At 46.1% G+C, this 13536-nt stretch overlaps 8 protein-coding genes across 8 annotated transcripts; 4 read left to right on the top strand and 4 right to left on the bottom strand.

Annotated features, from left to right (window-relative positions):
- Positions 1-708: 708 nt before the first annotated feature.
- N7466_007193 (uncharacterized protein) lies at positions 709-1289 on the bottom strand (the record flags this gene model as incomplete). Its single annotated transcript, XM_057166582.1, has 4 exons — positions 709-795; positions 862-915; positions 1066-1170; positions 1191-1289. The coding sequence occupies 4 exons, from the start codon at positions 1287-1289 to the stop codon at positions 709-711; spliced, it is 345 nt and encodes a 114-aa protein (XP_057019623.1).
- A 519-nt stretch (positions 1290-1808) lies between these two features.
- N7466_007194 (uncharacterized protein) lies at positions 1809-2344 on the top strand (the record flags this gene model as incomplete). Its single annotated transcript, XM_057166583.1, has 2 exons — positions 1809-1990; positions 2161-2344. 2 exons carry the CDS (start codon positions 1809-1811, stop codon positions 2342-2344), a joined length of 366 nt encoding a protein of 121 aa, XP_057019624.1.
- Positions 2345-4036: 1692 nt separating this feature from the next.
- Positions 4037-4261, top strand: N7466_007195 (uncharacterized protein; the record flags this gene model as incomplete). The annotated part of the gene is made up of 2 exons (XM_057166584.1): positions 4037-4069; positions 4097-4261. The coding sequence occupies 2 exons, from the start codon at positions 4037-4039 to the stop codon at positions 4259-4261; spliced, it is 198 nt and encodes a 65-aa protein (XP_057019625.1).
- Positions 4262-5732: 1471 nt separating this feature from the next.
- Positions 5733-6140, bottom strand: N7466_007196 (uncharacterized protein; the record flags this gene model as incomplete). The annotated part of the gene is made up of 1 exon (XM_057166585.1): positions 5733-6140. One exon carries the CDS (start codon positions 6138-6140, stop codon positions 5733-5735), a length of 408 nt encoding a protein of 135 aa, XP_057019626.1.
- Positions 6141-6841: 701 nt separating this feature from the next.
- Positions 6842-7986, top strand: N7466_007197 (oxidase ustYa family protein; the record flags this gene model as incomplete). The annotated part of the gene is made up of 3 exons (XM_057166586.1): positions 6842-7118; positions 7187-7455; positions 7543-7986. 3 exons carry the CDS (start codon positions 6842-6844, stop codon positions 7984-7986), a joined length of 990 nt encoding a protein of 329 aa, XP_057019627.1.
- Positions 7987-8342: 356 nt separating this feature from the next.
- N7466_007198 (SDR family NAD(P)-dependent oxidoreductase) lies at positions 8343-9119 on the bottom strand (the record flags this gene model as incomplete). The annotated part of the gene is made up of 1 exon (XM_057166587.1): positions 8343-9119. One exon carries the CDS (start codon positions 9117-9119, stop codon positions 8343-8345), a length of 777 nt encoding a protein of 258 aa, XP_057019628.1.
- A 1418-nt stretch (positions 9120-10537) lies between these two features.
- N7466_007199 (HAD-like protein) lies at positions 10538-12263 on the top strand (the record flags this gene model as incomplete). Its single annotated transcript, XM_057166588.1, has 3 exons — positions 10538-11286; positions 11354-11549; positions 11610-12263. 3 exons carry the CDS (start codon positions 10538-10540, stop codon positions 12261-12263), a joined length of 1599 nt encoding a protein of 532 aa, XP_057019629.1.
- A 417-nt stretch (positions 12264-12680) lies between these two features.
- On the bottom strand, positions 12681-13271 carry N7466_007200 (uncharacterized protein; the record flags this gene model as incomplete). Its single annotated transcript, XM_057166589.1, has 1 exon — positions 12681-13271. The coding sequence occupies one exon, from the start codon at positions 13269-13271 to the stop codon at positions 12681-12683; it is 591 nt and encodes a 196-aa protein (XP_057019630.1).
- Positions 13272-13536: the final 265 nt, after the last annotated feature.

Raw genomic sequence — 13536 nt, forward strand, 5'->3', positions numbered from 1 at the left:
AGTTCCTTGAATGCGCCAAAGCGCCGATGCGGGCCCAAATGGAAGGAGCTTATCTCCGAATCTTGCTTTTATCTCACTCAAGCTAGAAGAAAACGCCACATGGTCAACGAGCTTCTATATCTATCCTTCAGTACATTTTCGCATCCTGCTCGCTCCTCGAAGCAGCCAGCCGATACGAGATAGGCTAGAACATGTGGGATGAAATCATAATATGTCTCTTCTCATGGCCAGCCATCGAAACGCCAGAGGCTTTGAGCATTCTCGGCCCACTCTCGCAACCTGGTTGACGGCCTCAGGCGACGTCAAGAAATTGTTCCATTTTGCCCATCTGTGGAAAAGCAAGCATCAGCAATCATGATGGCGCCGGAGTCACTTCAGACTAGCCTCCTCCTCCTCCCACAGCTGAACATTGAAGCTGGCCTGTGGTATGGTCTTGCTACCACGTCAGTGAAAACCATATAGATGCTAATGATAATTCCCTGGCCTTTCAAGGTTCAAACCTTGAAAACCTTGGAACGTCGTCTACGGATCTTGCTATATATTCAACATAGCCATCCATGCATGAATCTACTTGTGGATGCATGGGCATAACCCGTTCATGAATCGATTACAAGTCCTCCAGGGCTTCTGCCATTTTCTCGTCTAATCAAATTAACTACTACCTATTCTCGTGTAACCCTGCAATCTTAGAACAGACCTCTACAGAAATCACACTGCCAAATTCAATGCTTCAATGACTTGCCCTCGTTTCTGGACATGCGGATCGACGCCCGTCTCTTCAGTGCATGTCTCAAACTAGTATAAAAAGCTGCAGAGACGTTAAATTTCCAATTAAATCGATCAAAATGTTTGGGAACTTACCAATTGCAACGTTCTGGGTGTCATGACTTGGACGGCCTGTAGTTGCATTGAGGGCTAAGTAAGGGTGTTTGTCATGATAATGATGTCGAAGATTATTTGTGCTGCCGAATCGAGTCTAGATAATAGATTTAATGGTTAGTAGAAGATATTGAGGCCAAGTGGAAGACGTACGTCAGTCGTAACAGATTTCTCTCCAGGACTTACTGAATTTGTGCAAGCTGGAGCGCGACAATAGCGCTCCTGGTCATATATCACATAAAGGCCATCGGGCTGCGATTCATGAAGAGTCAGTTCCAAGGTTGCCATTAACTGATTTGTAATTAAGAAACTGTCCAACTTGCTCCTCGTTTCAGATCTGGCAACTTCATCTCAAACTTGGACTTTTTGTAATACCATTGGAACATGGGGTGTTGAGTAATGCCAGGCATCGTGATGGTGATAAAAGAGCTTGGTAGAACTTTCTGCTGTGTAGTAGAGATAGATAGAGTCGGGGTCTTTATAACCAGTGCGCTTGGAACATTTCAATAGGATGTCTGTCTTTCGAATGTACTGGAATCTAAATTTAGAAGCTCATTAACAAATTATCTTTGACATGGCAAGAAAAGACGAAGGATTTGCCCCAATTTGCATAAATCGGGAGACAATGCCAGGGAAGGATCGAGAAGAGAGACTGCAAACAAAGAAGCAAAGGGAAAGGCTCATCCTCACAGACATACACATGTGGCCTAGGCAGAGTGTGGCGGAATGTGGCGTCTTAGACCCCTTTGTGCCTTCGCTGTCAGGCCTCGACTTTCACTGTACCCCGCGTGCACGGTCCCTTGACAGATAAGTCGATGGCTTCCGGGTTCCTTCAGTAGGAAATCATCTTTCTGAAAGAATCCCGGCAGCCCTGTAACTCACTTGTAAATCTTTGCTCCACTTAGCTCCGATCTAAATTTTCCATTAAGATGGCGGACAAATCTCTCAAATCCACCTGTCATTGTGGCGCGATCACAGTGATCTTGCCTCATGCACCAAAGGAAATCAACGAGTGTCAATGCACGATCTGTCGACGCTACTCAGCCGCTTGGGCATACTACAAAGTGAACGAAGTCAAATTTGACATGAAAGAAGGCGCCAAAGTCTCCAAGTACGTTTGGGGCGATAAAGAAAAATCATTCAATTTCTGTCAGAATTGCGGATGCGTGTAAGTGTCCCGTCCCACTCTCCATTAGCTCTTTGTTTTTTTATCGCTCCCAAGTTTTTTTTTTTTTTTTTTCAATTGGAATATGTTGGCTGAAATCATTGACCTCAATACAGATACTGCTGGTGGCCGTTTGAAGAAGTTAATGAGGACGGGACTGCGGCTCAATTTGGCGTTAACACGAGAAATGTGGATCCCATGGAAATCTTACACGTTGACCGTAAGATTGAAAGATCATGGGTGTTCGAGCCAATCAACAATAAGGCCAACGCGCATAGGGATGACCAGGCCAAGTACTGAGCTATTTATACGACATGTGTCGCGAATTTGATCGCTCCGTTTCGCTTAGCCAAGGAATGGAGTGATTATAAATTGAAATCCCTTTGTTTAAGTGGCAGATGGAGTGGACCTTGGAGGAGAAAACCTTGGAGGAGAACAAAATACTATGTACATCAGAAGGGAAGCAGAGTATCCAAAAAGAAGTTGGATCGAATGCCGTCAGTTTTGAGAGGGGGCAGATGAAATGTCCCGACGTCACTTTGGGATATCATCCCTCGAATTTAGTAAAACCGGGAACTCTCCTATTGAACAATACTAAGTCTATCAATTCATTTACCCATTCGGAAGCTAAGGAACAAATGACCAGAGAATCCTGGTACGTTGTAGTGTAACCACGACTCAAGTACAGTGGACGGTTCTTGAGAACCTAGGGGCGAAAAGACGGTGTTGATTAATAATTATCACCAAATCTCATGCCAGATTTGTTGGCGTAGCTGGAAGAACGGTGAGCAAAGGCGATGCTTAATTTGGCCTGAAATTTGGTATGAATCAGCACTGTCCTTTCGCCCCTAATCGTCCACCGTAAACCAAGTGAGCAGGACCTATACCCAAACTAGCCCGAGTAAGAGAGCAATTATAAAGTAAAATAGACCACCTAATACCCACACCAGCCCAGCTCCAATCCCACTCATTCTCAATCCCAGTCTGAAAACGTTCGTGAAACACAAACTACCCAGCAACCCGCCAAACATTTGCATTATTTCAATAACGGAGTAGAGTTTAGCCGTTTCCTCTTGTTTAACCAGGTCAGTGACAAGGGATCGTGCCACCAAAGAGAAACCCGCTCCGGTCGCGTGGAAGCATAGGCTTAGAAGTAAAAACAGCCTCGACGTAGACAGACCAATGCCGAGCGATCCCATCATGAGAGCTATATCACTGAGCCGTGCGACCTGAAGGTCTCTTCTCCGTAATGGCAAGGAATGTAAAACTTTATTGGACAGATACGGGAGGAGGAAAAGAAACACGAGAATCGTAACAGCCGTGTGGAGGGAAGTAAGCAGATTGGCTCGTGCCAAGCTCCATGTGAAACGTGTTGAGATGTACTGAGTGAAAAATGACCAGGATGTCTGTGCGGCCTGAAAACCAGTAATTGATATCAAGAGGAGTAGTAGACTGCGGTTGAAGATGAAGAGGTAAGGATGGAATAGACTTGAAGCCTTCCTCTGGAAGAAATTGTACGGGGATCCAAAATTTGGAGGCGTTTCGTAGGGAGCTGATGACTCGGGGGAGGATAATGACACTGGTTTTGATACTCTCATCGTCTCAGGGAGAGAAAGTGCGCAGCCCAATCCGACTAGAATAATTCCGCAGCCGAGAAGTAGCGGTATCCAAGGGTCTACACTCATCAAGACCGAGCTAATGGCACTCGAAAATAAACTCCCAGCTTGACCGATGAGTCCGACCCGAAAGAAAAGTGTTGCACGCTGTGCATCTGTCGTGAGATCAGCTAGCATGGTCCAGATCACCACTAGCGCCACCGATGGTCCTCCTCCAATGATCCAGCTGAAAGCGGCCAGCCAGATGGCCCGGAGCGGCAGGTGATCGGAGAACCACAGTACAGAGTTTGTTATGATGGCGTTCAGCAGAAATCCAGGAATAGTGATGTGGATGGCGCGTCGGCGACCGTATCGATCTGCTAAAAGGCCATAGGGAATGGCGCAGATGGTACCTGTCAAAGGTTTCAACGTAAGCGTATTTTCTTCCAACACACAGGCAGGACTGGCGCACCGAGCATTTTCTCCAGCAAGTCAGAATAGCCTTTTACGGTTGCAACTTCTGCCTGCACTGCTGCGACTTTGCACAGGTGCTCTGGAGGATTACCCGTCGCTGGCAGTCTGGCGGGGTCGTGATGACGCCAGTATTGATTGCAGGCAATGATCTCAATCACTCGCACCATGGGACCTGCGATCATCTGGCCACCAATCTCGAAGGTCAATAGTATAACAATCAATGTGATTAACAGGCGAAGACGAGTTTTTGGCGAAAGCAGCAAATCCGGACAACTGCTACATTGGGATTGATTGGCTGTGATTGGGTTGTGCTCTTCTCTCGAGGAACATGGAACGTTTTCGCAAATTCCCCGATGGCCAGGCTCTGGGCTCAAACCAGATTCGTTCATGGAAGATGATGGAGAAATTAGTGAAAAGAAAAAGTAAATGAAAAGACTTGGTATTTCTGATTTCTCAATCTACTGCCCAGGCGGAATCCAGGCAAAGAAAGCCGCGGGGTAGGTATCCGCACAGTAAAGAAGCGATGAAACTGAGAGAAAACAGTTGCCAGCTTATTCCAATTTTGGAAAAGGTGATATAGGGAGGGACAACTTACATCATGATACAGATTAAAAACGCTGATTATGGTCGTCGTACAATGCTTGCATCCAGAAACTATCAATGCAGACTCAAACTTGTTGTCAATACTGGTCGTCGATGTTATATGTATATCAATGGGTGTCTCTCAAGTCGTGGAATACCTTTGAAATAATATCGATATTAGGTTCCAAACAGTATTATTGGCTGTGGAATAGTTTAGAACCATCACCTCGTCTTCCAGATATATCCCTCCCTCTACTACTTGGTCCATCCAGTCCATCCATCCAGCCCTTTACTACGCGGGAACCTGTTTTTTTTTGCAGCACCTGATTGGCTGATAGGCCCGAGGTGGGTCCAGACGGTCGATTGTAAGAGTGGGTCTTAATCACGTGATAGAACAAACATGGTAGTCAGGTGATCGGGACGGTCAGGTGATTCCAACGATGCTACCACTTGACCATCTCCCTTGAAGGTTTCACGGACCGGTACGCGCTGCGCCAAGGCTTGTACTTTCTTACCTCATTATGTATAAGAAAGCAATCAATACATATTATTCTGGATTCAATTCCAACTTGTTGACAAAGGCGTGCGTGGAAATAGATACAGCAAACTCCATTTTGAAGAGACACGAAGTCTACGAAGGAAGGAGAGCGGGAACGCAATGCAATGGTATTATTGTGTGCTGCAAGGAAGGAAGAAAGAAGAAGAGAGAGAAGGAAGAACTAGCTACAGGGAAATAGAGTGAGAGTACAGGTCACATGATCAAACACAATTAAGTCCACTAAAGGAATAAGCTTGAGAATACAACTACTATGGTCCGGATCACTTGAGTGGAAATACTGCAAATTAAGGACCGGAATGAGTTCACAAATAGGCCCTTTCAACATTGAAGTACACACGGATCGTGCAAAACATGCAATGTGGGGTAAACACCCCCCCAAATCGACAGGACAGAGCCACATGGCATGGCCATTCAATGCCCAAAGTCACATTTTGACGTAGTTTGTGAAATGTGCAGGGATATCCTGAAGGCATTCACGTTAAGCTACATTGTTACTCCGCTCGGAATAAGTGGACCAGGGGCTTGAGTGTGTGTTGTCGATACTTTCGCGCTTCTCGGTGGTCCCGTACGGAGTGTAGTAAAAGCGCTTGTCAAGGTCTGCGTCACGTTTCTCAGGAGAAGTGTAGTGGTAGTAGAAGCGTTTATTGAGACTTCCATCCGGAGTGTAGCGAGTGTAGTAGAAGCGCTTGTCAAGGGCTTCTTTATTGGTATTCTTGTATAATTCATTTCGCTGCGCTTCTTCGTCCACTTGAGAGAGCACGTAGGGATAGAGGCTTCCCCTGTCCGTCATTTGAGAAGCCGATTCTAATTGTTCGCCGTTCGTGACAGGAAGTCCCAAGGCAATGCCTGTGGCTCCCAGGAAAGCGATGAGGCATGAGATATGCATCCTATGGTTTGCGGATGATTAAGGCTGAAAGGCTTGTTTGAAAGGAGATGAGAAGATTACTCCGGATTTCTGCGTCAGTTCTCCGAGGCCGGGACGATGATTCTTATACGTCGTGAGGCGTACGCGTCCCCTTCATTAAGCTTTCATCCAACCAATTGTTTCATTGGGTATAGCACCTTAGTGCATCGGTGGATCATCATTCTAGTCTTTGGCTCTCGAGGGTTAAAAGCTATCCATCTGTATCTGCACACAACATGTGTCCGACTTCAATCTCGGAAAAGCCAAATCCAAAGTTTGTTCCAGGATATTGTTACACTCTCGCCTAGGGCAGCTAACGATTGGGGCTTTTGCCCATTTCTCTATGAATGCCCCGTGTAACAACATCCTTGATCATGAATATGTATGCCCTCATCTGCGGTCAAATCGCCATGCCATGGGGTGGAGCGTTGAAAGCAAGTTTAAGTAACAAGCCGAGCGATCCGATTGCTAAAGTCTAGAATTGGGCAGGAAATCGTAGGATTTCCTCAACATTGAATTTGATGACTTCATCCGTTCAATAGGTGGGTAGCGCGAGGCCTTTTTTACTTTGCCCTGATCATTGTTTTCAACCGTCGTCATAATCTCCTCCCAAAGCTCACAGCTCAAAGCTCTATCGTTTTACCCATCATTTATATCACCGCTGTACAGATTTCACCGGTGCAATGATAATATCGAGCTTTTGGAAAAGACTTTATCAAGAGCCGAAGTTCCATAGTCTGAGCACCGAAATCCAAGATGGCGAAGAAGATGAGATTGAGTCTGAAAGCCTTCTCATGAAAACGATCTTCGTCAAAAAAACGGCCTTATCCAATGTCTGTATAATTCTGACGGTTTTGAACATCGTTGTTTTGAGCATTACTATCATCCTAGTCCTGGGCACCAAGGGGGCTTTCTGGCAAAGTGAGAGGAACCCCAGTTTGAGGCAGGTGTCATGGTGGTGTAAGTTTTGAGAATGAACCCCTTGAACCACCTAATCCTCAAATTGACTAACCAGGTTGAAACCGAAGCTCCCATTCTCGATGACATAACCATTCCAGGTTATTCAACGATGCTGAACGGAACATTTTTCCCCTTGCCAGAGGTTTCGATTGCACGCGAGGAGCCCAGTACTGACAACGATGCTATTTGGGCTCAATATGAAAAGGTTTTGACACACGTCGTCACTCGCGATCAGATCGTCAAGCTGGGCAAGGATCCAGAGACAGTCGCCTCCTTCGATGATAAATACTGGGGAATGGGTGACGATGCTTATATGGTCCAGCTTGATGTGATGCATGTAAGATCATGTCTTTCCTCTCCCTGTCTCGTGCAATCGGGATGGCGAAAACAGGACCATTCAATTGACTGAGGTGCAAATCCACAGCAAATCCATTGCCTTAATATGCTCCGAAAGGCTGCTTTTGCGGACTATCCCGGGTATGAGCCCAAATTGGATACTAAAGACAAGTTTTGGTGGATCCATCTTGGCCATTGCACCGAGATTTTACTTCAAAACCTGCAGTGCAATGCGAATACAGAAGTATTAACTCTGGCTTGGGTGGAAGACCGCCGAGCGCCATGGCCGGACTTTAGTGTGAACCGGAAATGTCGCGACTTTAATGCACTGGTAGACTGGCAGCACAATAACGCTGTTGATGCAGATAAGTTCGATGCAATGCCAGTTCCTAAAAATGCTTTTCTGTGGCCGGCGCCGTGGAAAAAGCAAGACTATGAGCTTGGTGTCAAGCTGGGAGACCATCATCGGCAGGAGGGAGAGGAACTTGGTGATCCACACGCGCATCATAGCCATCAGTCTATGAGAAACTGAATTTTATTTTTGTAATAAAAAACACCCATTCGAGTTGTTTTCAGTCAATGTCTATCAATTTTCATCGGAAGGGTTGAAATGAGGTTCCAGTTCCTCAAATAATGTTAACTTTGTACATTCAAAACATTGAAATGTTCGACGTAGTCTGAGCACTTTGCGAAATACCCGCTTCTGATGTACAAAAGTTCTCTATGTGGTGGCCTTCTTCCCTCCTTGGGGGCCTAATGAGTTCGAAGGTTCCCTAATCACATTGACAAACACGCGAAAAGTATTGAGGTGGCCTTTTCTTTGCAACGTATACAGCCGGCTCAATATTTCTGTCAGCCCTCTCTCAATGCCAGAAATACTGGATATCATTAGACGGAATATCCTCCATCTACTGGGAACAAAGCTCCTGTCACATATGATGAGGCATCAGAAGCCAGCCAAAGTGCGGCCGCTGCAATATCCTCAGGCTCGCCCAGTCGTCCAAGATGCCCACCCACAGAACTGGAAACGAGCTGTTCTGCAGTAACTCCCATATCGGTCAATGACTGAGCAAGCATAGGCGTATTGGTAGCTGCGGGGGAAATAACGTTAACCCTGATCCCGTGCCGACCATTCTCGACGGCTGCAACCTTAGTCAGACCAATAACGGCCGATTTAGCGGCAACGTAGGCCGGCATGGTGGCTTGAGGTCTCAGGGCCGAACCCGAAGTCAGATTGATGATTGAACCTCCGCCACCCTGCGCCTGCATGTGTTGTAGCTCCCACTTCAGACAAAACGCCACGCTGGTGAGGTTGGTCTGGATGATCCGCGTCCAAGATTCCTCGTCAAGAGAGGCAATCTCCGAGGTATCTGGCCCAAGTGCCGCGTTGTTGACAGCGATATCCAATTTTCCAAATCGGCGAACTGTCTCTTGAACTAGGCTGCGAATGCTCTCAGACTTGGTGACGTCTGTCAGGACAAAATGGGCATCACCTCCACGCTCGACTATCTCGGTCGCGACCCGTGTGCCCTTCGCCTGGTCGATATCGGCAATTACTACCTTGGCTCCAGCTGTAGAGAAGGCTAAGCACATAGCGCGTCCGATACCCTGACCACCTCCGGTAACTAGCGCGACGCGTCCCGATAACTGGGTTTGGGGTGCCATTGTGTGGTGAGAGCTTTGCCTTCGTTCCTGAGAGAACGGACTGGGCGTATGGGGTAGAATTTGAACAATGGTGTAGCAAGCCAGGCGAGATTAAATTGAATCAAGTAGGAAAAAAAACCCGGGTTATCCAGTGATCCCAACGCGGTGGGTAAAATCTGTTGTAGTATTAGATTAGTCCACTAAGCACCTCCATTTGCGGTCTGCAGCTATCAATCACACTGAAAGTTTGCAAAAACATGGCCATCCCCACAAATGTGCATTTGCATATGTGATTCAGGCCCCAGGGACAACCTCAACTCGTAAAATTTGAAATTAATGTCCACCTACCTATATCACCTGCAGAAGAGGTCAGAATTCTCAATGAGACTAGATTTTGGGATGTACTTGCAGCAGATCAACAAATAAATTAAATTCAAACTAACAGGCCCCTAATTCTTGTATTTCTCACGCAACGCATGCGCCACCTCGGCAGCCCCGAGGTAGTCCGGCGTCTTTCTGTGCACTCCAGGGTCCAGGGTTCATGGAAATGAGGTACGAGTGCATTGCATGATGTTTCTTTGAAGTCTCAATAGATCTCCATCATATGTGTAGATCAGTCTGCCAAGATCGCCACCCAATGACGACATGGGCGCACTTGCATATCGTAGGTAGATTATTTGATTAAATCTGGCATCGATGGTAAGCGATATAACTCTGTTTTGCATGAAGAATAACAACATTTGAATGGCAAATGCCCAGATTAGAACGGCACAGCCGAGAAATTCCAAGCTATCCATCCCACTAAGACTACTCCAAAATCTCCTTATCCCCATTAATCATCATAATATCAGGCTGTAGTACATTCAAAGAACACGAGCTTTTGTAAACGTTGTGTCTTATTAGTTTACCGGGTCTCAAATCCTGATCGTAGAACAAGGCTCAGTGGGGACCCGTTTTCAAAGGCAGCCGTGGACTATATGAACTATTTCATGCAGACGAAGCAATGCAACGATTTCCTCAGTAATTTCATTTAATTTATTTTCCACTTTCTCCCGAGTTTAATATCATCGTTGCAAGGGAGGCAAATCCAGGGCGAAAATTCGTATCACGTATTGTGCTTTGCAACCAAGCCATGACTTGCATCCATATCCATGCGACTTCAGCTTGCAGGTTGCATTATCAATGTGACGAACTACTATGGGTCGGAGTTGCGCGCTATTCATGGATCCATGGTTCAATCCGCTTCCCCGCCGCAATATTGAAATCTGGCTGGCATCAGCCATAGGTGAAGAAGCAACATTGCAAGGCGATTGGCGTTTTAATTTTGCCGCATCTACACCATGTCGTTCTTCTAAAGTTGCCAATACATAATAAACTCCCTAAGAACCCCTTTTTCTTTCTTCTTGAATGCCACAACGCCCTAGCGAAATTCCTCCAGGATGGATATGGCAAACGCGTCAATTCCCAGCTCGGGAGTCGCCTCTACTGTCATCCTTGTGGAGCTTGGCGATGTCGTTCTAGAGACGTCTTTTAAGGCTCTTACTGCCATTCCCATATTCACTTTCAAGTCCATCATGCATTGCTGTGCTACATACGCATACCAGCAGGGCGCCTCAAGCCGCCCAGACTACATTCGACGTCTTCAGGCTGAATTTGAGCTCTCAGAAGCCGAGATTGAGTGTGCATTTGACCAGGTCCATGCAACCTACACTATCAACACACAGTTACTCGCCTTTCTAAAAGAGCTCAAATCTGTTTCGAAGGACATAAAGATATATGCCTTTGCAAAAATCGGGAAAGAAGAGTACGACCGCAATTTTCATTTGCCAGTGGATTGGGCCATCTTTGACCACATCTTCGCATCTTACAAAATTGGAATGCGAAACCCACAATTCAACTGCTTTCATCACGTTCTCGATTCGATCAACAAACCTGCACATGAGATACTCTTTGTGGACCGAGACACGGACAATGTGATGACTGCAGCGTCGTTGGGAATGAAAGGGGTTGTATTTGATGGAGCGGTGAATTTCCAGCAGACTGTTCGAAACATGGTTTTTGACCCAGTCGCGAGGGGCAAAGCATTCCTTCGCAGGAACAAGAAAACATACAAATCTATTAGTGCCAACGGGGTCGCCATTGATGAGAACTTTGCCCAACTCATGATTCTGGAAGCCACAGGAGACGAGTAAGTTTTTCATTCGTGGAATAACATTCATTTTTACAAATACTAACGTGCGACAGGGCGATTTTAGCGAACTCGTTGAAATTGACCATCATGAGACTACATGGAATTATTTCATTGGTACACCCGTGCTTACGCAGACGGTCTTTCCCGATGATCTTGACACTACATCTTTGGCACTTATGGTCCTGATACAACCTGATCATATCGTCCATGGTGTTTTAGACCGTATGCTGGAATATGTCAACGAAGACGGTATCATTCTTGTAAGACTCGTCCTTGATACCAAACAAGATGAACGTCTTGCTAACCCATAAATCTCCCAGACATTCTTTACTTCCTTCAAGAACCGCGTTGATCCAGTTGTTTGCGTTAACGTTCTCGGTTTGTTCTACCGGTACGGCCGTGGACATCAATTGTCCAGAACCCTCGAGTGGCTCAAGGATGTTCTCATTCGTCGAGCCTATATGCATGGAACGGCCTTCTACCCAACTCCCGAGCACTTCCTTTTCTTTTTCTCCCGCTTCCTAGGTTTCATTAAAGAAAGCGATTCCACACTTCACGATGAGCTTGCGATCCTTTATATCCCGCGCTTGAAGGAGCGCCTTGGTACACCATGTGACTCTGTCGGATTATCTATGAGATTGATTGCATGCAACCAATTTGGAATTGCTGATCAAATTGGTCTCGAGACCCTTAAAGCCACACAGTGTGAAGATGGTGGATGGGATATGGGTCTTCTCTACCAATATGCTTCCAAAAAGTTAAAGATCGGCAACCGAGGAGTGAGCACCGCTTTGGCAGTCAGTGCAATTGAGAGCTTCCCGTGGCCCAATGGCAAATCGATCGGTCTTTCAAATGGAGTACTCGAAGATTTTTCTAATGGCGTGTCTACTAATGGCGCGTTCGAAATTCTGGTTCCCACACTTGAATACGGCATGCTCAGCCCACGGAATGAAGTGCAAGTTGCCTGGGCATGAAAAGGACATCGGAGGCTGTTTTTTGTTTTTTTTTTGGCTGGAAGTTTTGTACTACATTATAGGCAGCCGTAGATTATTTGTGAATTGTTTTCGATTTTGAACTTTGAAACGCATTAATGGACCAGAATACCATACAGTATTGGGAAGAAATCAAATAAAACAGAGTATTTTGCGCCCGAAAGCCATACAAATATCCTCTTCGTTTGAGCTCTATTGCATGCGAAAATCTATGGATTGGGCCGGGCCGTCATGCCATAACGAAATTAACATACAGGAGGTTCGCATCTTCATTCGCATCTTCGCCACCTGTCCCATCTCTAATGTGCTGTCATCAACTGTCTCCCGAGTCAACTCCTCTGAGCTGCCAACCCAATATATTGGCTTTGTGCTCTACTAAAGACATTTCCTCCCTCCATTTTAGTCACTCAGGGGATCTTCCATCTGACCAGCGAAATGCTCCACAGATCTAAAGACCAACCCAGTCATCCCCGTCAATTTGGCAGCTTGAACATTCCCCGGATTGTCATCCACAAAGATGATTGTTTCAACCGGCAAATCAATCTTCTCAATAACAAGTCGGTAAAAGCCAAGCTCGGGCTTACGCATGCCTAAGTTCCCGGAGACGAAGATTTCTTCAAACACGCCATATTGGTCGGCGATGGCTTGCAGGTAGCTCTGTTCAGGCCTAGGCGTATTGGTCATGCCATAGATCTTCAGACCATGCACAGTCGAAAGTTCCTGGACAAATTCGAGCATTTGATGATTGGTTTGAATGCTTTGACGCGCTTGGTCAATTGTGGCAGCAATATCGCTCGAAGCGATGCCAAACCTATCTGAAAGTTTCGCGTAGCAATCACGCTGAGCCAAGTGTCCACGTTCGTAGTCAAGCCAAATTTCAGAGGTCATCAACTCTTTCAGTAGCTTGGGGGGCACTGGGGAATTTGAAGACGGCTTCCAGGATGATACAACCTGTCCAAAATCGAGGACAAGCGCTTGGAAGTGAACCATTGTGAAAGTGGACAGATGTGGGTAGTTCCTTTTGCTTTCAAAATGCTGGATGCTGCGAGTATCACAGAGAAGAAAAATCAAGTTTCTCTAGGAACTGCATGTGAGCTTGCTGAAGAAAAATCCCACCGCAACTCGTTTGTTGCAATGATTGATAAGCCTAATGCTTTATTGCGAAATGGGTAATTGCAGTTCGGGCTGCAAGATCGCAGACAACTTCTCAGGTGTAACTAGATGATGTTTGATCGATGGCGCAATTTTGGTTCGG

This window comes from Penicillium verhagenii (assembly GCF_028828195.1).
Source record: "Penicillium verhagenii strain IBT 33310 chromosome Unknown utg000007l_segment0_segment0, whole genome shotgun sequence".
Lineage (NCBI taxonomy): Eukaryota > Fungi > Ascomycota > Eurotiomycetes > Eurotiales > Aspergillaceae > Penicillium > Penicillium verhagenii.